General features: G+C 41.4%; 1 protein-coding gene and 1 pseudogene across 3 annotated transcripts in view; both read right to left on the minus strand.

The window, feature by feature from the left end:
* STPG4 (sperm-tail PG-rich repeat containing 4) overlaps positions 1–22,929 on the minus strand; it is a 59,352-nt gene that overhangs the window by 21,857 nt on the left and 14,566 nt on the right. For 2 of the 3 annotated variants that reach the window (XM_003908617.5, XM_009184146.4), the window contains 2 exons: positions 12,694–12,758; positions 12,441–12,495 (listed from right to left, as the gene is read on the minus strand). In XM_003908617.5, coding sequence (XP_003908666.2) covers positions 12,441–12,495; positions 12,694–12,758 — 120 coding nt within the window. Of the gene's footprint in view, positions 1–3,857; positions 4,056–12,440; positions 12,496–12,693; positions 12,759–22,929 lie in introns of those variants that run through there. The other variant, XM_017947515.3, reaches the window with a different exon arrangement.
* On the minus strand, positions 20,456–21,928 carry LOC110741056 (annotated as a pseudogene).

Here is a 22,929-nt window from a genome sequence, read left to right on the forward strand (position 1 = left end):
TCCTGCCTCAGTCTCCCAAGTAGCTGGGATTACAGGCATGCGCCACCATGCCCAGCTAATTTTGTATTTTTAGTAGAGACAGGGTTTCTCCATGTTGGTCAGGCTGGTCGTGAACTCCTGACCTCAGGTGATCTGCCTGCCTCGGCCTCCTAAAGTGCTGGGATAACAGGCGTGAGCCTCCACGCCTGGCCCAACAGATAATGTTAAATTGAGTCATCAGTGTCTAATTTGGGGCGCCATGTTTCAAGTTCTGCATGTTAACCCATGTGTTCCCACATTAGCCAGACACGCGCCTTGTGAATCACAGACTCTCATTTAATATGTGTAAGTTTGTGTGTGCTTGCATGTATACACATTGGTTGGATAACTGACTTTAGACTATCCCTGCCCTGTTGAAGCACAAAGACAGCATTGATAAAATGTCTCACTTGCCTTTGTATCAACAATGCCTACTTGGCATAGGGTGTCACACACATAAGCATCCAAAATGATTTCTGCAATAGATGAAAGAACTTGCATATGAACTCATTCTACTGCAAAGGGGTCCAGTGGGGGAACCTGGCCTCATGACCAAGCCTCTGTTATCAGGGGGAAGTTGTCACTTTAGAGATAACACAACATATATATTTATTTATTTAAAATAGAGATGAGGTCTTGCTATGTTGCCCAGGCTGGTCTTGAACTCCTGGTCTCAAGGGGTCCTCCTGCCTTGGCCTCCCAGCATGTTGGGATTACAGGGTTGAGCCACTGCACCTGGTCTGACAGCACAATATTGACTACTTGGCTTTAGGTTTTAAGTGAGTTGCTTAAGTCAGGGGTCCCCAACCCCCAGGCTTCATAGCAGGAGGTAAGGGGTGGGCAAGCAAGGGAGTGAAGCTTCATCTGTATTTACAGCCACTCCCCATCACTCGCATTACTGCCTGAGCTCCAGCTCCTATCAGATCAGCGGCAGCATTAGATTCTCGTTGGAGGGGGAACCCTATTATGAACTGCACATGCAAGGGATCTAGGTTGTGCCTTCCTTATGATTATCTAATGCCTGATGATCTGTCACTGTCTCCCATCACCCCCAAATGCGACTGTCTAGTTGCAGGAAAACAAGCTCAGGGCTCCCGCTGATTCTACATTATGGTGAGTTGTATAATTATTTCATTATATATTACAATGTAATAATAATAGAAATAAGGTGCACAATAATGTAATGCGCTTGAATCATCCCGAAACCATTCCCCACCCCAACCCCGGTCCATGGAAAAATTGTCTTCTGTGAAACCAGTCCCTGGTGCCAAAAAGGTTGCAGACTGCTGCACTAAGTGGTAAGACAGCTCAAAACCCAGGTTTTGAGGTCACCAAAAAACTAACTTTCTCTAACCCTGACTCTATCTCTTAATAATTGTGTGACTTTGAGCAATTAATGGCCACTCTATCAAATAGAGATGATAAATTAATACCATCTCCCCAAGTTATGAGGATTACACGAGACAATCTGTGTCAGTCACTGAACATTGCACCTGGCACCAGAAGACACTAAATGGACAGTAGTCAAGATCATTATCAAAGTTCACCCTAATAGATGCTGTAGTTGATTTATAAAGTTTCTTCCAGTTCTAACAATCCTTCACACTTCCATAACTATGATGTTAATTTTTAGAACAATTAAACTGAACGACAAAATCAACCAAATGAGTTTTCGTATAAAAGCTGAATGGCACATTATGATGGCCTAAGTATTGAAGCATTTATCACAAGAAGGTTTGAGACATTGTTCTCTTGGCAAACATTGCTTCTTTACCACACCCACGCTGCACGCCACCATCTCCCACTGCTGGGATCAAAAGAGTTTCCTCTCTGCAGTTCACAAATTTATGGATCTAAACCAGATCCACAAGTCGGCTCTGGGAATGCATGTTTAAGACAGACATGAATCACAGTCCTGGGCTGTTTCTTTGCCTTGGAACATTTTCCATAAAAGTAGTCTTTTTACTTTTTCAAAGGACAGGATGTTCCAAATCAGTGAATCACTTTTATTTATAAGATGGAATGGATGAGGTGATATCAGTAAAAGTGGCAGAGTAAGCATCTCACAAAATCTCCTCCATAAAAGCAATAGAACATTTGGCAGAAATCGTCAGAATCGACTACCTTCTGCTATTTCACATACCAAGTAGATTGTCCTGCCTGAATTATTTTTCAGTTGCTCTGTACTAACAGTAAACAAATCATTATTAACTCACAGTCTTCATTTAAAGCATGCATTTCAAAGGAAATACAATATCATGCAGTGGAGAAAAAACTTGGTGTCCTAACTGCTCGCTGCCAAAGCCAACTGAACACAAGCATTTATCTCCATTCTTTTCCCATCAAATAAAAAAGACATAACTATTGTTATAGAACAGACTGGGGGCTGCTCACCCAGTGCAGTAAGACCAGATACCTCAAGTGAGGTTTGTAGTGGTAGAAAGGAAGGCATTTATTTGCAGGGTACCAAGCAAGGAGGACCAGGCAACTAATGTTTAAGTCCTGATCTCCACAGTGGCTTGCAGGTAAGAAGTTTTAAGGGTAGGGCTAAATGTGAGGAAAGGGTAGGGCTAAATGTTACAAGCAAAATTATAAATTATATATGGAGGTTATACATTGGTTTTATTTAGCCTAAAAGGGTGAGATTGCTTGAAGCAAGGGCTTACAGGTCATAGGTACATTTAAATATTTTCTGATTTGCAGTTGGATAAAAAAGAGAGGCTTGATTTAAAAATTTGGGGCCAGGCCAGGGGCAGTGGCTCATGCCTGTAATCCCAGCACTTTGGGAGGTTAAGGTGGGTGGATCACTTGAGGTCAGGAGGTCAAGATCAGCTTGGGCAATATGCTGAAACCCCTTCTCTACTAAAAATACAAAAATTAGCTGGGCGTGGTGGCCTACACCTGTAATCACAGCTACTAGAGAGCCTGAGGCAGTAGAATCACTTGAACCCGGGAGGTGGAGGTTGCAGTGAGCCGAGATCGTGCCACTGCACTCCAACCTGGGCAACAGAGAGACTCTGTCTCAAAACAAAAAACAAACAAAAAAACTGGGGGCCAGCAGAAAAGAATGTTAGCTCTGGCTTGTGGGTGTGACTTTTTCCAGGTCACACCTGGAAGAAATTTAGAATAAGAATGTGGTTAGAGTTTAGTCCCAGTTCCCCCTCATTTGACATCTATGGACTGGGCATATCCATTTGGTGGGGGTCCAGGTTTCAGTCATACGTTAAGATGTCATCTTTATTTCCTATAGCGGTAATAAACATCCTGTGATTTTAGTGTTCTTGGCTATGGTTTTTGGCTACTGTTATCTTTTTGTTATTGTTTATTTACTTCTCAGAGCTAGTCATTAATAGGTATCTGAAATTTTTTTGAAGGAATTTAAAATATAAAAAACATTTATGTTTGGGGGGCATGCAGGTCCCTAAGAGGGGGTTCCTGTTCTATCTCACCCTACCCTGCAACACACACCTATACATACACATACACAGAGAGCCAAGAGAAGACACAACAGTCAACATGAGATGATGACATATTTTTGGAAGATGTGAAGCAATTTGGAGGAATAGTAGCTGACCTGGCAGGGTAGAGAAGGCAGAAGCCTAAATCCTTGCAGAGGACTTGCCAAGGAGAAGCAAGCTAATTTGCTCCACAGAACACAAGAAAAGCTGGGGAATTTAAGGCAACAGGCACCTGTGAGGTGGGGGTGGGGGTAGATCTGAAAGCAGAAGGTCTGGTTGAATATTTTTACTTCAGGGCCCTGTCTCCCCTCACCCCTAGCTGTCAGGCAACCCCCCTTCCCACATCCCTGCAGGAGACAGGGAGTTTAGTTCTGAGGAGACTGCAGCAGAGATCTGAACTCAGGAGCCCCAAGCACTGTGAGGATGTGGGCCTTTACTGAAAACTGTAATTAAGTGAACTTCTACACACTGAATGATGAGACCACCAGCCCCTCCCTCCACTCAGCTCCCAGAACACTGACAACTGGCTTAAACCCCAGGCAGGAAGCTGATGAGTCATTTTGAATCAACTGATGTATCCTAGAAAAAAGACAGATACGGATATTTATGGGCTATCAAAGGAAAAGCCAGGTCCTTATCCCACCCATCCAGTATGAAACCCACCTGGAGATAATCCCCACCTGTATTCATTCACTATGGCTGCTATAACAAATTACTACAAATTTGGTGTCTTAAACAAACAGAAATTTATTCTCTCATAGTTCTAGGGTCTGAAGTCTGAATTAGTTTCACTGGGCTAAAATTACGTGTCAGCAGGGCCATGCTCCCTCCAGAGGCTCTGAGGGAGAAGCTGTTCCTTGCCTCTTTTAGCTTCTAGTGGCTGCCAGCATTTCTTGACTTGTGGCTGCACCACTGCAATCTTTGCTTCTATATGTATTACCCTCTCCTCGTGTGTGTGTGTGTGTAATCTCATTCTGCCCCCACCCTGGAGTACAGGATAATCTCCCCATCCCAAAATCCTTAACCACATCTGTAAAATCTCTGCCATATAAGGTAACATCCATAGATTCCAGGCATTAGGACATAGACATATCTTTGGGGGCTATAATTTAGCCTTCTGTACCACCCATGTACAGAGAGCTTTCAATCAGTCTTTTAGTCTCTCACACTTAAATGTTAGTGAGATCAAAAGATTTTTCACCTTTACTGGATATCTGAATTTCTTATTTATGAATTGTCTATTTATGTCATTTATCTGTTTTACTTTTCTGTTGTTTTTCCTATAGATTGTTATGATAATTTTATAGATAATGCTATTAATCCTTTATCTGCTAGGGATGTTAAAAATACTTTTCCTAGATTACATTTGCCTATTAACTTTGTTTGCAGTTTGTTTTCTGATACACAAAAAGTTTTTAATGTTATATAATCAAATCCAGTATTTCTTTTCCTTTGAAATTTCTTCCATTGCTATTATCTCAGAAAGTTTGCTTATCCTTAGATATATACTAATATATTTTTCTCCTGGTTTAATGGCTTTCAAAAGTATCTAATTCTTATAATCAACATGAAATTTATTTTAATGTGTGCTATGAAGTGAGAATCTAACACCTTTTCCAAGTTATTTAATAATAAGTTATCTAACATATCTTTTCCTTTCCCTACTGACTTGTCATACCATCTTTATCAAATGTAAAAATCTTATATTAATATATTCTAGGATCTGTTTCCGAGCTCTGTTCAGTTATCTCAATTTTTTTTTTGCAGATGTTTGCTATGTGGTCTTTTTTGATCCTGAGTTTGTAACTACAAATAAATAAATAATTATAGTGCATCAAACTATCCCAAAACAATTTTATATTTTCTTTCTGGTTTTTTTTTTTTTTGAGTCTGAGTCTCACTCTGTTGCCCAGGCTGGAGTGCAGTGGTGTGATCTTGGCTCACTGCAACCTCTGCCTCCTGGGTTCAAGTGATTCTCCTGCCTCAGCCTTCTGAGTAGCTGGGATTACAGGCGGAAGACACCATGCCCAGCTAATTTTTGTATTTTTAGTAGAGACGGGGTTTCACCATGTTGGCCAGGCTGGTCTCGAACTCCTGATCTCAAATGATCCACCTGCCTCAGCCTCCCAAAGTGCTGGGATTACAGGCGTGAGTCACTGTGCCCGGCCAATTTTATATTTTCTTATTCTTTCAGATGATTTATATAATTATTTATTTTTTTTGACATCCTACTGACGAGCTACTTATCTAAAAGAGTTCATTTTTTTAAAATCATAATTCATGGTCATGCATTTGGAGATATTTAGAAATAGAAAAGCATTTTCATATCTTTAAAAGGAAAGAAAGAGATATGCTTCCTTTTTGTTAATACCATGATCTATTGAATATCTCTAGCAATTTAATTAATTGATTCACCAAATACTATGTGCCAGTCACTTGCCTAGGTGCTAGGTAGACAGGAAAGAAATCCCTGCCTTCATAAGCTTACATTCTAGTGAGGGGGAAAGATAAAAACAGGGTAGATACATTTTAAAAGGTATTGTGTCTTGACAGTGATGAATGCTATGAAGTAAACAATAAACCAAGGAAGGGGACAGCAAGTTTGAATAGGTGACTTGGGAAGACCTTCCTGAGAAAGTGGTATTTTAGTCAAGACCCAAAGAAAGTAAAGGAGCCGAACATTTTCTTCTACAACTTGCCACAAATTGGTTACCAATTTCTCGTATATCTTCAGATATACTTAATGTATATATTAAATCAATAGCATTAATCATTCAGAGCTTATCTACTATGATGAGCAAAATGTGAATCTTACTATAGCAAAAGGATTCATAGTATATTTTATTTTGAAAAAATTTTATGGCTACATAGTAGGTATATATATTTATGGAGTACATGAGATATTTTGATATAAGCATATAATGTGTAATAATCACGTCAGGATAAATAGGGTATCCATCACCTCAAGCATTTATCATTTCTTTATGTTACAAACATGCGAATTATACTCTTATTTTTATTTAATTTAATTAATTAATTTATTTTTTGAGATGGAGTCTCACTCTGTTGCCCAAGCTGGAGTGCAGTGGCACGATCTCAGCTCACTGCAACCTCTGCCTCCCAGGTTCAAGCGATTCTCCTGCCTCAGCCTCCTGAGTAGCTGGGATTACAGGTGCATGCCACCACACCTGGCTGATTTTTGTATTTTTAGTAGAGATAGGGTTTCACCATGTTGGCCAGGCTGGTAGGCTGGTCTTGAACTCCTGGCCTCAAGTGATCCGCCTGCTTTGGCCTCCCAAAGTGCTGGGATTACAGGTACGAACCACCGTGCCCAGCCAATTTTTAAATGTAAAATAAATTATTGTTGACTGTAATCACCCTGTTGTGCTATCAAATACTAGATCTCATTCAATCTAACTATATCTTTGTACCCATTAACCATCTCCACTTCCCCTTTCCCCTTCCTCCACTACCCTTCTTAGTCTCTGGTATCCATCCTTCTACTCTCTATCTGCATGAGTTTGACTCTTTTATTAATAATTTTTAGCTCCTACAAATACATGAGAACATGCAAAGTTTGCCTTTCTGTGCATGGCTTATTTCACTTAACATAATAACCTCCAGTTCTGTCCATGTTATTGCAAATAGCAGGACCTCATTATTTTTTATGGCTGTGTAGTATTTTGTTGTGTATATGTACCACATTTTCTTTATCCATTCATCTGCTAATATACACTAAGGTTGCTTCCAAATCTTGGTTATTGTGAACAGTGTCCTGCAGAAAACATGGGAGCGCAGATACCTCTTCAATATACTGATTTCTTTTCTTTTGGGTATACACCCAGCAGTGAGATTGCTGGATCATATGGTAGCTCTATGTTTACTCTCTTGATGGATCTTTGTACTGTTCTTCATGGTGGCTTTACTAATTTACATTCCCACCAACAGTGTACAAGGGTTCCCTTTTTTCCACATCCTCGCCAGCATTCACTATTGCCTGTAATTTGGATATATGCCATTTAAACTGGGATGCAATGATATCTTATTGTAGTTTTGATTTGCATTTCTCTGATGATTAATGATGTTGAGCACCATTTTATACACCTGTTGGTCATTTGTATGTCTTCTTTTGAGAAATGTCTATTCAGATCTTTTGCCTATTTTTTAAAACATTATCAGATTTTTTCCTATTAAGGTTGGGCACAGTGGCTTATGCCTGTAATTCCACCACTTTGGGAGGCCAAGGTGGGCAGATCGCTTGAGCTCAGGAGTTCAAGACCAGCCTGGGCAACATGGCAAGAACCCATTTCTACAAAAAATACAAAAATTTGCTGGGTGCGGTGGCATGCACCTGTAATCCCAGCTACTTGGGGGACTGAGGGGAAGGATTGCTTGCTCCAGGGAGGTCGAGGCTGCAGTGAGCTGTGTTTGCATCACCACACTTCAGCCTGGGTGAAAAATCAAGACCTTGTCTCAAATAAAAAGACCTTTTTCCTATTGAGTTTTTTGAGCTCTTTATATATTCTGGTTATTAATCCTTTGTCAGATGGATAGTTTGCAAATATTGTCCCCCATTATGTGGGTCATCTCTTCACTTTGTTGACTGTTTCCTTGGTTGTGCAGAAACTTTTTAACTTGATGTGATCCCATTTATCCATTTTTGCTTTGGTTGCCTGTGCTTGTGGGGTGTAACTCAAGAAATCTTTGCCCAGACCAATGTCCTGGAGTTTCCTCAATGTTTTGTTTTGATAGTTTCATAGTTTGAGGTCTTAGATTTATGTTATGTTTTTGTTTTTTTTAACTAGAGACAGGGTCTCCTATGTTGCCCAGGCTGGTCTCGAATTCCTGGGCTCAAGGGATCCTCCTGCCTTTGCCTCCCAAAGTGCTAGGATTACATGCATGAGCCACCATACCCAGCCAGATTTAAGTCTTTAATCCATTTTGATTTGATTTTTGTAAAATGGCAAGAGATAGGGTTCTAGTTTCATTCTTCTTCATATGGATATCCACATTTCCCTGCACCATTTATTGAAGAGACTGTCCTTTCCCCAATGTGTATTCTTGGCACCTGTGTCAAAAATGAATTCACTGTAGATATATGGATTTATTTCTGCGTTCTCTATTCTGTTCCATTGGTCTATGTGTCTGTTTTTATGCTACCATACTGTTTTTGCTACAATAGCTCTGCAGTATAATTTGAAGTCAGGTAATATGATTCTTTCAGTTTTGTTCATTTTGCTCAGGATGATTTTGGCTATTCTGGGTCTTTTGTGGTTCCGTGTAAAGTTTTAGGTTTCTTTCTTCTTTCTTTCCTTCCTCTTCTTCCTCCTCCTCTTCTTCTTCCTCTTCTTCTTCTTCTTTCTTCTTTCTCTCCTTCTCCTTTTTCTTCTTCAGACACGGTCTTGTTCTGCTGCCCAGGCTGGGCTGCAGTGGCACACACATGGCTCGCTGCAGCCTCAACCTCCTCGGCTCAAGTGATCTTCCCACCTCAGCCTACCTGAGTAGCTGGGACCACAGGTGCATGTCATCATGCCCAGCTAATTTTTAAAATTTTTTGTAGAGATGGAGTCTCTCTATGTTGCCTAGGCTGGTCTTGAACTCCTGGACTCAAGCAATCCTCCTGCCTCAGTCTCCCAAAGTGCTGATATTGCAGGCATGAGCCACTGCACCTGGCCTCAGATTATTTCTTGTTGCTCATTAATGTCCTTTCCTTTCAGAATTTGAAGAACTCCCTTTAGCGTTTCTTGTAGGACAGGTCTGGTGTTGAAATGCCTTAGCTTTGGTTGTCTGGGAAAGTATCCTTCACATTTTAAGGATTTTTTACTGACTATACTATTCCAGGATGTTTTTTTCTTTCGGCACTTTAAATATGTCATGTCACTCACTCCTGGGCTGTAAGGTTTCCACTGAGAAGTCCGCTGCCAGATGTATAGGTGCTCCATTCTATGTTATTTTCTTCTTTCCTCTTGTGCTTTAGGATTCTTTCTTTGTCCTTGACTTTTGGGAGTTTATTAAATGTCTTGAGGTGGTCTTATTTGGGTTAAATATGCTTAGTGTTCTATAACCTTCTTGTACTTCAATATTTCTATCTTTCTCTAGGTTTGGAATGGTCCCTGTTATTATCCCTTTGAATAAACTTTCTACTTCAATCTCTCTCTTTAAGGCCAGTAACTCTTAGATTTGCCCTTTTGAGGCTATTTTATAGATTCTGTAAGCATTCTTCATTCTTTTTTCTTTTGTCTCCTCTGTGTTTTCAAATAGCTTGTCTTCAAGCTCACTAATTCTTTTTGTTTTGTTTTGTTTTGTTTTTTTGAGACAGAGTCTCACTCTGTCGCCCAGGCTGGAGTGCAGTGGCACAATCTTGGCTCACTGCAACCTCCACCTCCCAGATTCAAGCGATTCTCATACCTCAGCCTCTCAAGTAGCTGGGATTACAGGTGTGCACCACCACACCCAGATAATTTTTGTATTTTTAGTAGAGACGAGCTTTTGCCATGTTGGCCAGACTGGTCTTGAAGTCCTGGCCTCAAGACATCTGCCGCCTCAGCCTCCCAAAGTGCTGGAATTACAGACATGAGCCACTGTACCCCATCCAAGCTCACAAATTTTTTCTTCTGTGTGATCAGTTCTGCTATTGGGAGACTTTGATGTATTCTTCAGTATGTCAATTGAATTTTTCAGCTCCAGAGTATCTGCTTGATTTTTTAAAATTATTTTGATTTGTTTGCTAAATTTATCTGATAGAATTCTGAATTCTTTCTCTGTGTCATCTTAAATTTTGTTGCACTTTGTCAAAACAGCTATTTTGAGGTCTCTGTCTGAAAGGTCACATATCTCTGTCACTCTGGGATTGGTCACTGGTGCTTTATTTAGTTCAACTGGTGAGGTTGTGTTTCACTAGATGGTCTTCATACTTGTATGCTTGCCAATGTCTGGGCATTGTAGAGTTAGGTGTTTATTGTAGTCTTCGCAGCTGGTCTTGTTTGTACCTGTCCTTCTTGGGAAGGCTTTCCAAGTATTCAAAGGGAATTAAGCACTGTAACCTGTCTTTGGTCACTGTAGCTGCATCTGCATTAGAGGGCACCCCAAGCCTAGTAATTGCTGTGATTCTGGTAGACTTGTAGAGGTACTGCCTTGGTTGTCTTGGATAAGATCTGAGAGAGTTCTCTGGATTACCAGGCAGAGACTCTGGTTCTCTTCCCTTCCCTTCCCCCAAAAAAACGAAGTCTCTCTTTGTACTGAGATGGCTAAAGCTGAGGGAGGGATGACACAAGCACCTCTATGGCTAATATCCCTGGGACTGCGCTGGGTCAGAGCCAAAGCCAGCATGGTACTGGGTCTCACCCAAGGCCTGCAGTAACTACTGCCTAGCTACTGTCCATGTTCACTCAAGGCCCAAACAAAAGCTCTTCCCTTCAAGGCAGCATGCTGCCCCCTGGGCCCAGTGCAGACCAGAAATGCCATCTGGGAGCCAGGCCCTGGAGTCAGGAAACTTAGGAATTTGTTTGGTACTCTATTCTACTGCAGCTGAGCTGGCACCCAAGCCAGAAGACAAAGTTCTTCCCACTCTTCCCTCCCCTCTCCTCAAGCAGGAGTCTCTCTATGGACACAACCACCCAGGCCTGTAGCAAGTACTAGCTGGATACCACTAATGTTCACTCAAGGCCCTTCAGTCAGCTTGTGGGGAATGCTGCCAGGCCTAGGTCTCTCCCTTCAGGGCAATGGGCTCTCCTCTGGCCCAGTGGGAGTCCAGAAATGCCATCCAGGAGCCAAGGCCTGGAATTGGGAACCCCAGGAGCCTGCTTGGTGTTCTACTTCACTGTGGCTGAACTGGTACCCAAGCAGCAAGACAAAATCCCCTTTGCTCATCCCTCTCCTTTCCTCAAGCAGTAGTCTCTCCCTGTGACCACTGTAGCTGGGAATGTGCTGGGTCACACCTGAAGCAGCACAGCACTGTCTGGCTAAGGCCTGCAGTGAGTGTTGTCTGGCCACTGCTGGTGTTTATTCAAAGCCCAAGGGCTCTTTAGTCAGTAAGTTATGAATCTTGCCAGAACTGGGTCCTTCTCTTTAAGGCAGTGGATTCTCTTCTGGCCAGAGATGTGTCTAGAAATGTCTGAGAGCTAGGGCCTGGAATGGGGGCCTCGGGACTCTGCCTGAGGTGCCCTGTTCTGCTGTGGCTGAGCTGGTATCCAGATTGCAAGACAAGTCCGCTTTACTCTCCCCTCTCCTCCTCTCAAGCGAAAGGAAGGCGTCTCTCTTGAAGCTGCAAGCTGTGCTGCCTGGGGCTGGGGGATGGCTGCTACAAGCACTCCCTTGGCTGCCCCAGCTGGTGTCTCACTAGGTCTTATGTACCCGAAGTCCACTGCCTCTGAGCCCAGCACAGCACCAGAACTTGCCCAGGAATTGCAGTCCTTGTGGCCTAGACTGCCTTTCAAGCTTATTTAGGACCTCAGAGCACTTCAGCCCACAGTGGTAGAGAGAGCTGGAACTCAGTATCAAACGGCTGGGATGGGCTAGGGCTGGTCTAAATGCTCCCTCCATGGGCACCAACTGAATTCTGTCTTGTGTTGCTTTCCCTGTGACAGCCAGCACTGTGTTCCTGTGCAAAGTCCCACCATCACAGCATTCCCTTTTCCCCAAGGGCAGATTCTCTCTTCATGCCACATGGCTGCTGCCAGGGGATGGGGGAGGGTGGTGTTGGCAATTCAAGACTGTCTTTTCTACCCTACCCTCTTCAGTGCCTCTTTCCTTGACACAAAGTTAAAACCTGGTATTGCGATCCCACACCTGCTGTTTGGTTCTTATAGAGGTGTTTTCTTGTGTGAATAATTGTTCAGTTTAGTGTTCCTGCTAGGGGGAATGCTCACAGGAGGGTTCTATTTGGCCATCTTGCTCCACTCCAGAAAGCACAGCATATTTTAAACATCAAATTCATCATGAGTTAACTGTCTACATTATACTTACAGGAATAAAATAAGTTGTTGGGAATCTTTGAACTGTTGAGCGAAATACACAGCTCCTATATTAAAAAAAAAAAGAAAAATGATTTTCTAAATCTATTTTTTAAAGATCTTTGTTAACTTATTCCCTATCTTTCATTAAATATTTTAAAATGTTAATCTGCATATGAGGTGCATAAATGAGGTTTAAAAGCCATGAGGATTGGCATGTAGGTATGTAAACAGAAAGGCGGCCTATTTAGTAAGTATATAATTACCTGGAAGCATATTTGGGAACCGGTGCAGGAAGCACATTGTATTGTCCCGGAGAAAGCTGAAGTGACTGCACAGAATGGACAAGGACACCAATAGATTAATAGAGGTTGTAAACTCACTTCACTATCTGTCATTCATAATCTTTTATTTTATGACCATACAACATTGAATAATTCCTTCTTTACTTTAATAGTGGAAGAGGAAAAGGTACATTTCCAAAGGTGAAGCTTCAAAACATTTAACATATATTCGGTCTTCATGGTGAATTTTATAGATAACATGCCTGAGATGCTGCATAGGAAAATGTCAAATTGATCACATTTTTTCTTTTTATTTTTTTGAGATAGAGTCTCACTCTGTCACCCAGGCTGGAGTGCAGTGGCATGATTTCGGCTCACTGCAGCCTCTGCCGTCCCGGTTCAAGCAATTCTCTGCCTCATCCTCCCGAGTAGCTGGGATTACAGGTACGTACCACCACGCCCAGCTAATTTTTATATTTTTAGTAGAGATGGGCTTTCACCATGTTGGCCAGGCTGGTCTTGAACTCCTGGCCTTGAGTGATCCACCTGCCTCAGCCTCCCAAAGTGCTGGGATTACAGGCATGAACCATGGCGCCCAGCCACATTTTTTTTTTCTTTTTTTGAGGTAGGTTCTCTGTTATACAGGCTGGAGTGAAATGGCATGAACATAATTCACTGCAGCCTCAAACTCCTGGACTCAAGTGATCCTCCCACCTCCACATCCCAAGTAGCTGAGACTACAGGTGTGTGTCACTGCACCCAGCTACTTCTTTATTTTTTATAGAGACAGGATCTCACCATGTTGCCCAGGCTGGTCTTGAACTCCTGGGCTCAAGCAATCCTCCTGCCTCAGCCTCCCAAAGTGCTGGGATTACAGATGTGAGCCACTGTACCTGGCCTGATCACATCTTATTTTTATTTATTTTTTTAGAGACAAAGTCTCGCTCTGTTGCCCAGAGTGGAGTGCAATGGCGTGATCACAGCTCACTGAAGCCTTGACGTCCCAGGCTCAAGTGATCCCCCCACCTCAGCCTCCCAAATAGCTGGGACCACAGATGCGTACCACCATACCTGGCTAATTTTCTTGGTTTTAATAGAGATAAAGTCTCGGTATGTTGCCCAGGCTGGTCTCAAACGCCTGAGCTCAAGCAATCCACCCACTTTGGCCTCCCAAAGTGCTGGGATTACAGATGTGAGCCACTATGTCCAGCAGTGATCACATTTTAAATATTCTAGATTCAACAAATCAATTCAGCCATTTAGTGAGCCTGCTCTGGGGTAAAGCGCAGCACTAGTAGTAGGGAATACAGTGGTTAAGAGAGCTACGGTCCCTGACCAGCAGGAGTGAGAGGCACCTACAGATACAATCCTAACACAAACCACTGTCATCAGTGCTAAAAGACAGATAGAAGATATGGGAGTAGAAAGAGATTAAATCCAACTAGGTGACCTCAAGATGACAAACATGATGAGATTTGAGGGAGGCTTTTAAGAAGGGCAGGACTTCCTCAAGGAGCTCAAGCAAGGGTCTTCCAAGAAAGAGGGGCCTCACATCTAACACTATTTCCATCAGGAAATTGTTGCAAACAACCTGGGTGGCTCCATTGCCCCTGGGTCTAGGGACATCCCCAAAGGTATGATACAAGAATATCAGGAACTGGTTAAAATAGACAGGAGAGGTCGGGTGCAGTGGCTTAATGCCTGTAATCCCAACACTTTGGGAGGCCGAGGCAGGTGGATTGCTTGAGGTCAGAAGTTCAAGACCAGCCTGACCAACATGGCAAAACCCTGTCTCTACTAAAAATACAACAATTAGCCAGGGGTGGTGGTGGGTGCCTGTAACCCCAGCTACTCGGGAAGCTGAGGCACGAGAATCACTTGAACCCAGGAGGCGGGGGTTGCAGTGAGCCAAGATCGTGTCACTGGACTCCAGCCTGGGCAACAGAGCAAGAAAAAAAAAAAAAAAAAAAAAAATAGGAGGTATGTGAAGGAAGGGAGGGAGAGAAAGAAGGAGAATGAGAAGCCAGGAGGAGATCACCCAGACCTCCAGAGCTGGCAGGGAGGAGGGGAGGAGTTATATTATAAAATCCTAGGACCTGAAGTGAATAATCCCCTCCACCCCCTATTATTTTTACATCAGATTTTAAGAAACAATACAGCTTTTGTTGAAAAGGCATCTACCTCCTAGCACTACCTGGCACATGGAAGTTCACTACTATATTTCGCTCCGCAGGTGTCTTTCCCATATTAGTATACAACTTTGATTGCAGAAGCAGCTTTTTGTGGATAGAGTGATGATAACAAGTAAATACAAATTTTACGGTGAAATATATGCGTTTTCCTGATGCACCTGTGCTTGTTGAGTGCTCACTTGACATCACAAACACCAAGGAAACAAGGTCATTCTTGGGTAATTCTTGTGTCTTATAGAAGCACAGAAACACAACTTAAACGGGGCATTCTTGGGGGCCAGCAATGTCCTATTTCCTGATTTTGATGACAATTACATGGATTTCTGTTTGCTTTCTGTTTTTAAAATGTACATATTTGCTTTATGCTTCTCTCTCTCTCTCTCGCACATACACAGATATAAACAGGAGGCAAAAAAAAAAAGAAAACTGAAAAGGGGAAAAAAACTCTTAAAGCAGTCATTTATTTATCTATACTCAGCAATCCATGTAAGATTTCCATAATGAAGTGCTCATGGAAAAACTCTTAGCATTATTCTGGAAAGGAATATTGGTTACCTGTAACATATATATTTGTCCTACTATACTTGGCATTTACCATTCTTTGCTATTTAACATAGTTGAAAGAGGGCTTTTTTTTCATAGTCTTGATTAGTCATTTGCTTTATGTAGGAGACTGTTTTCCTGTGTATTACTAAACTTGGTTCCATTTTCCTTGGGTCTAATGGTACATATATATTTCTAATTCCAACATATGCTTCTCAGTTTTTTTTTTTTGTTTTTTTGTTTTTTGGAGACAGGGTCTTGCTTTGTCACCCAGGCTGGAATGCAGTGGTGCAACCATAGCTCACTGTACTTCAACCTCCCAGGCTCAAGCCATCTTCCTGCCTCAGCCTTCTGACTACTTGAGACTATAGGCATGTGCAACCACACCTAGCTATTTTTAAAAATTACTGTAGAGTTGAGATCTCACTATGTTGCCAGGGCTGGTCTCAAACTCTTGGGCTCAAGCGACCCTCCCACCACAGCTTCCCTAAGTGCTGAGATTATAGGTGTGAGCCAATATGCCTGTCCAGGTCTTCATTTTTAAGGCTTAGAGAATCTAGACAAGATGCTGGTAAAAATATCTGATTCTCACTAATTAATGTTTCAATCCATGCTGATTAGCCACCCAAACCTTTTTTTTTTTTTTGAGACTGAGTTTGGCTCTTGTTGCCCAGGCTGGAGTGCAATGGCACGATCTTGGCTCACTACAACCTACGCCTCCCAGGTTCAAGTGATTCTCCTGCCTCAGCCTCCCGAGTAGCTGGGATTACAGGCATGCGCCACCATGCCCGACTAATGTTGTATTTTTAGTAGAGATGGGGCTTCTCCATGTTGGTCAGGCTGGTCTCAAACTCCAGACCTCAAGTGATCCACCTGCCTTGGCCTCCCAAAGTGCTGAGATTATAGACGTGAGACACCGCACCCGGCCAGGCACTCAAATCTTATAAGAGCTTGAATGTGGCAGGATGATATTAGTGTGGATATATAATTCAGTTATGTTGCACCAAACACCATCAACGTCAGAAAACTGAAATAATGTGAAAAAAGCCAACCCTACTTACTAGGCTCTTGGTGTGACTACATATACATATATATCTACACGTACATATACATATACATGACTTTATTTAGAACAGATTTAGGGTCATAGCAAAATTGCAAGGAAAAAGATTTCCATATACCCTTTGCTCCCACACATGCATAACCTCCATTATCATCATCCCACACTAAAAATGTACAGTTGTTACAACTGATGAACCTACACTGACACATCATTATCACTCAAAGTCCATATGTTACATTAGACCTCACTCTTGGTGTTGTACATTCAAGGGTTTTGACGAATGTGCAATGACATGTATCCATTATTATAGTATCACAGAGTGGTTTCACTGCCCTAAAAATCCTGTGTTCTCCCTATTTATCCCTCCCTCCCCTCAAGCCCTGGCAACCACTGATCTTTTTATAGTCTCCATAGTTTTGCCTTTTCCAGAATGTCATATAGGTGGAATCACACCATATGTAGCCTTTTCAGATTGGCTTCTTTCACTTAGTGATATGCATTTATGTTTCCTCCATGTCTTGTTATGGCTTCATAGCTCATTGCTTTTTAGTGCTGAATAATATTCCATTGTCTGGATGTACCACAGTTTATTTATCCATTCATCTACTGAGCAACATCTTGGTTGCTTCCAAAGATGGGCAATTATGAATAAAGCTGCTCTAAACATCCATGTGCAGGCTTTTGTGTGGGTGTGAGCTTTCAAGTCCTGTGGGTAAATACTATGGAGCACAACTGCTGGATCTTATGTAAGAGTATGTTTAGTTTTTAAAAAAACGGCCAAACTGTCTTCCAAAGTGGCTATACCATTTTGCATTCTCACTAGCAATGAATGAGAGTTCCTGTTGCTCCACATCCTTGCCAGCTTTGATGTTGTCAGTGTTCTGGATTGGGGCCATTTCATATTTGTGTGGTATCTCATTGTCTTAATTTGCACTTCCCTGATGACATATGATGTGAAACAATTTTTCATATGCTTTTTTGACATCTGTATGTCTTCTTTGTATATTAAGGAGTTTGGCCAATTTTTTAATTGAGTTATTTTCTTATTGCTGGGTTTTCAGAGTTCTTTGTATATTTTGTTCTTTATCAGATATATCTTTTGCAAATATTTTCTCAGTCAGTGGCTTGTCTTTTCATTCTCTTCAGGCTGGTCTCAAACTGACCTCAGGTGATGCACCTGCCTCAGCCTCCCAAAGTGTTGGGATTACAGACATGAGCCACCGCGCCCGGCCAAGTTCTTTGATTTCTTTCATCAGTTTGTTTTCCTCATATAGATCTTGTACATATTTTGTTAGATTTATACCTAAGTATGTCATCTTTCAACATCCTAATGTGAAGGCATTATATATGTGTGTTTGACCTTACCAGTAATATTTTATTTCATAATGCAAATAATCCTTCTAATCATGAGTTCTGACACACGTAGTTTGAGAAGGAAGAGAAGTAAATTCATTTCATCTAATCTTACAATTTCTAGCCAAATGTTTGGTCAATGGAAGAGAGAGAAAGGCATGCTTTTTGAAAGGTACTGTGTTTTAAAATTCAAATCCCAGCTGGGCACGGTGGCTCAAGCCTGTAATCCCAGCACTTTGGGAGGCTGAGATGGGCGGATTATGAGGTCAGGAGATCGAGACCATCCTGGCTAATACGGTGAAACCCCATCTCTACTAAAAAATACAAAAAAAAAAAAAAAACCTAGCCAGGCGAGGTGGTGGGCACCTGTAGTCCCAGCTACTCAGGAGGCTGAGGCAGGAGAATGGCATAAACCCGGGAGGTGGAGCTTGCAGTGAGCTGAGATCCAGCCACTGCACTCCAGCCTGGGTGACAGAGCAAGACTCCGTCTCAAAAAAAAAAAAAAAAAAAAAATTCAAATCCCCTTTTTCATTGCTGGTATATAGGAAAGTAATTGACTTTTGTGTATTAACCTTTATCCTGCAAACGTGCTATAATTTGTTATTAGTTTCAGGAATTTTTTGTTGATTTTTTTGGATTTTCTATATAGGCAATCATGTTATCTGTGAACAAGGGCAGTTTTATTTCTTCCTTCCCAATCAGTATACCTTTTATTTCCTTCTGTTGTCTTGTTTCATTAGCTAGAACTTCCACTACAATGTTAAAAAGCAATGGTGAGAGAGGACATTCTTGCCATTTTCCTGATCTTAGTGGGAAAGCTTCTAGTTTCTCACCATTAAGTATGATGCTAGCTTAGGTTTTTTGTAGATACTCTTTATCAAATTGAGGAAGTTCCTCTGTATTTCTAGTTTACTGAGAATTATTTTCAAAAATGCATGTTAAATATTCTCAAATGTTTTTTCTGCATCTATTGACATGATTATGTGACTTTTCTTTTTTAGCTGTTGATGTGATCAATTATTTGATTTTTAAAATATTGAGCCAGCATTGCATACCTGGGATAAATCTCACTTGGTTGCAATGTTATAATTTTTAATACATTGTTAGACTTAATTTACTATCATTTTGTTGAGGATTTTTACACCTATGTTCATGAGACATATTGGTCTGTAGTTTTCGTTTCTTGTAATGTCTTTGTCTGATTTTAATATTATGGTGACGCTGGCCTAATAGAATGAGTTAGGAGGTGTGTCCTCTGCCCTCTATCTTCTGAAAGGGATTAGTAAAGAATTGGCATAATTCTTTCCTTAAATGTTTGATAGAATTCACATGTGAATGCATCTGGGCCTGGCAATGTCTATTTTGAAAGGTTATAATTACTGATTCAATTTAATAGATATAGGCCTATTGAGAGTCTATTTCTTTTCATGTGAGTTTTGGAAAATTCTATCTTTTAAGTAATTGGTTCATTTTATCTAGGTAATCAAATTTGTGAAATACGGTTATTCAGAATATTCCTTTACTATCCTTTTTAATGTCCATAGGATCTGTAGTGATGCCTCTCTTTTGTGTCTGGTATTAGTCATTTGTGTTTTCTCTCTTTTTTGTTAGTTAGCCTAGATAGAGGCTTATCAATTTCATTTTCTTTTCAAAGAACCAGTTTTGAGTTCCTTGATTTTCTCTATTGATTTTCTGTTTTCAATTTCAACAACTTCTGCTCTAATTTTTATTATTTCTTTTCTTTCACTTACTTTGGATTTAATTTACTCTTCTTTTTCTGGCTTCCTAAGGTGCAGACTTAGATGATTAATTTTTGGTCTTTCTTCTTTTCTAATACATGCATTAAATACTACAAATTTTCTTCTAAGCATTGCTTTTGCTACATCCCACAAATTTTGTTTTCACTTCCATTTAGTTCAAAGTATTTTAACATTTCTCTTCAGACTTTTTTCTAATAACACAGATCCATGTGTTATTTAGAGGTGTGTTGTTTAGTCTCCACATATTTTGGGGTTTTCTAGTTATCTCTGTGTTATTGATTTGTAGTTTAATCCTATTGTGGTCTGAGAGCAGACATTGTATAATTTCTACTCCTTTAAATTTGTTAAGGTTTTTTTTTTTTTGGATATGGAGTCTTACTCTGTCACCCAGGCTGGAGTGCAGTGGTGTGATCTCGGCTCACTGCAACCTCTGCCTCCTGGGTTCAAGTGAGTCTCCTGCCTCAACCTCCCAAGTAGCTGAGATTACAAGCACTCGCCACCATGCCTGGCTAATTTGTTTTTTTAGATGGAGTCTTGCTCTGTTACCAGGCTGGAGTGTAGTGGCACGATCTCAGCTCACTGCAAACTTCTGACTCCCTGGTTCAAGAGATTCTCCTGTCTTGGCCTCCCCAGTAGCTGGGATTATAGGCACGTGCCACCACACCTAGCTAATTTTCGTATTTTTAGTAGAGACAGGGTTTCCCTATGTTGGCCAGGATGGTCTCGATCTCCTGACCTGTGATCTGCCTGCCTAGGCTTCCCAAAGTGCTGGGATTACAGGCGTGCGCCACTGCACCTGGCCAATTATTTTGTATTTTTAGTAGAGATGGGGCTTCACCATGTTGACCATGCTAGTCTTAAACTCCTGACCTCAAGTGATTCACCTGCCTTGGCCTCCCAACCTGCTGGGATTACAGGCGTGAGCCACCGCTGCTAGCCCTGTTATGCTTTATGGCTCAGAATGTGATCTCTCTTGGTGAATGTTCCATGTGAGCTTGAAGAAATGTGTATTTTGCTGTTTTTGGATGAGGCAGTCTATAGATATAAATTATATCCTGTTGATTAAATGGTGCTGTTGAGTTCAACTATGTACTGACTGATATTCTGCCTGCTGCATTTGTCCATTTCTGACAGAGGGGTATTTATATTGAAGTCATCTATTTCTCCTTGTAGTTCTATCAGTTATCGCCTCACATATTTTGACGCTCTGTTGTTAGGCACATACACATTGCCAAATATAATTATATCTTCTTGTAGAGTTGACCCCTTTATTATGTAATGCCCCTTTTCATCCCTGATAACACTTCTTGCTTTGATGTCTGCTCTGTTTGAAACTAATATAGCTACTCCTGCTTTATTTTTTTTTTCAATTTGAGAGCAGGTACTGTTTGTTTATTAACTGACCAGATTAGAAAAATAATCATGGTAGACACTTTCGTTCGTTCTTCTAATAAGCCTGTTGATCTGGTCCCCCCGTTGCCAGCATCTCCACTTCTACAAAATGGGTGGTCTTTTTCTTCATTCCGTCTCGTGGAGAGGATAATTTGAAGGGTCACAAGAAGTTATTTGCTTCTTTGAAGAATTTTCCAACAGTATAGATCTCATGAATCAGATCCTCCATGCAGATGATGCCATGTTTACCAAGAGATTGAGCAATCAAAGCATTATCTGTTAAAGCAATTTGCTTCTTACTGCATTTGCTATAACCATGCTTGTAGATTAATTCATTTACTGACTTCAGATTTGGGTACTCCTATGTGATATATGGTTATACAATCCTAAGCATGTTAACTGAAGCCTTGTTGAGCTCCACAAATGTTCCATTGAAGATTTGATGAAGGCAAAGAAACTGCAACACCTTTTGGACCTTTGGGCTCACATCATTGATACCTCTGATCCTGATGACAAACGCCAATTTGGGTTCTGCAAGTACACAGGGGTTGCCAGCTTTTCTTGCCATTCTAACCATTTGAATTTCAGCTCTGTCCATCTGCCTATATTCCTTGTGATAGTGCTTTGCTTTTTCATAGATAAGCTTTCTCCTTGCCTTTAAAAGCATCTTTTGGGCAAACTTCTTTCTCAGGTGCTTGACCTTCAGCTCTGTGAAATTCCTTCACTTTTTCTTAAGGGTTTCTGGCACAGCAGGAAACTTCTTCTCTTTGACACCCTCCATGGTTGCAGTCAGAAAAGAGGCTCCTGCTTCTTTTGATTAGCATTTGCGTAGTATATCTTTCTCCACCCATTTACTTCTAATCTATATGTGTCTTTACTTTTTTTTTTTTTTTTTTTTAAATAGTGAATCACTCTGTTGCCCAGGCTGGAGTGCAGTGGTGCAATAGTGGCTCATTGCAGCCTCAAACTCCTGGGATCTAGCTATCCTCCCAGCTAAGTCTCCCAGGTAGCTGAGATTACAGGTGTGCCACCATGCCTGGCTAATTTTTAAGTATTTTGTGGAGACTGTGTCTTACTATGTTGCCCAGGCTGGTCTTGAATGCCTGGCCTCAAGGGATCCTCCTGCCTCAGCTTTCTGAAGTGCTAGGATTACAAGAATGAACTACCTCATCTGGTCGCTATGTGTCTTTACATTTAAAGTGGGTTTCTTGTAGACAGCATACAAGATTATGCTCTGACAATTTTGATTAACTCTGACAATCTGTCTTTTAATTGGTGGTTAGAACAGATAGCATTTGTGTAGTGTATCTTTCTCTACCCATTTACTTCTAAATCGCAGCCCACTGCGCGCTCCGCGTCCCGGGTTCAAGCAATTCTCCTGCCTCAGACTCCTGAGTAGCTGGGACTACAGGCGCCCACCATCAAGCCAGGCTAATTTTTGTATTTTTAGTAGAGATGGGGTTTCACTATGTTGGCCAAGCTGGTCTCAAACTCCTGACCCTGTGATCCGCTCGCCTTGGCCTCCCAAAATGCTGGGATTACAAGCGTGAGCCACACCACACCCCGCTGTGGTATCAGTCTTTTTCATGTCTGTACCTCTCTCTGGTATAGACTCATGAAAATCTGTGGCCATCTGTACTGTGAATTTCACAAGTTTTTCTCAGCTACCTCCTCACCCTTAGGTGGCACAGGATGACAAAAGCTGGCTGGAGTTGGGTATTGCCCTTCCCTCAGGTCAGTTAGGTCCTGATTTAATAGTTTTTCCTGAGGGCAGGCCTTGTTAATAAGAGAGTACCTGACATATTTCAAAATGGTTCCTTTTCCTCTCCTCTGCCAGCAGCAGGGGCAGGATTTTTCTCTATAAGAACCTGGGAGAGCTCCTGCAAGTAAACCTCAAAACATGTGAGGGTCCCCC

This window comes from Papio anubis, chromosome 14 (assembly GCF_008728515.1).
Source record: "Papio anubis isolate 15944 chromosome 14, Panubis1.0, whole genome shotgun sequence".
In the NCBI taxonomy this organism is placed as follows: Eukaryota; Metazoa; Chordata; class Mammalia; order Primates; family Cercopithecidae; genus Papio; species Papio anubis.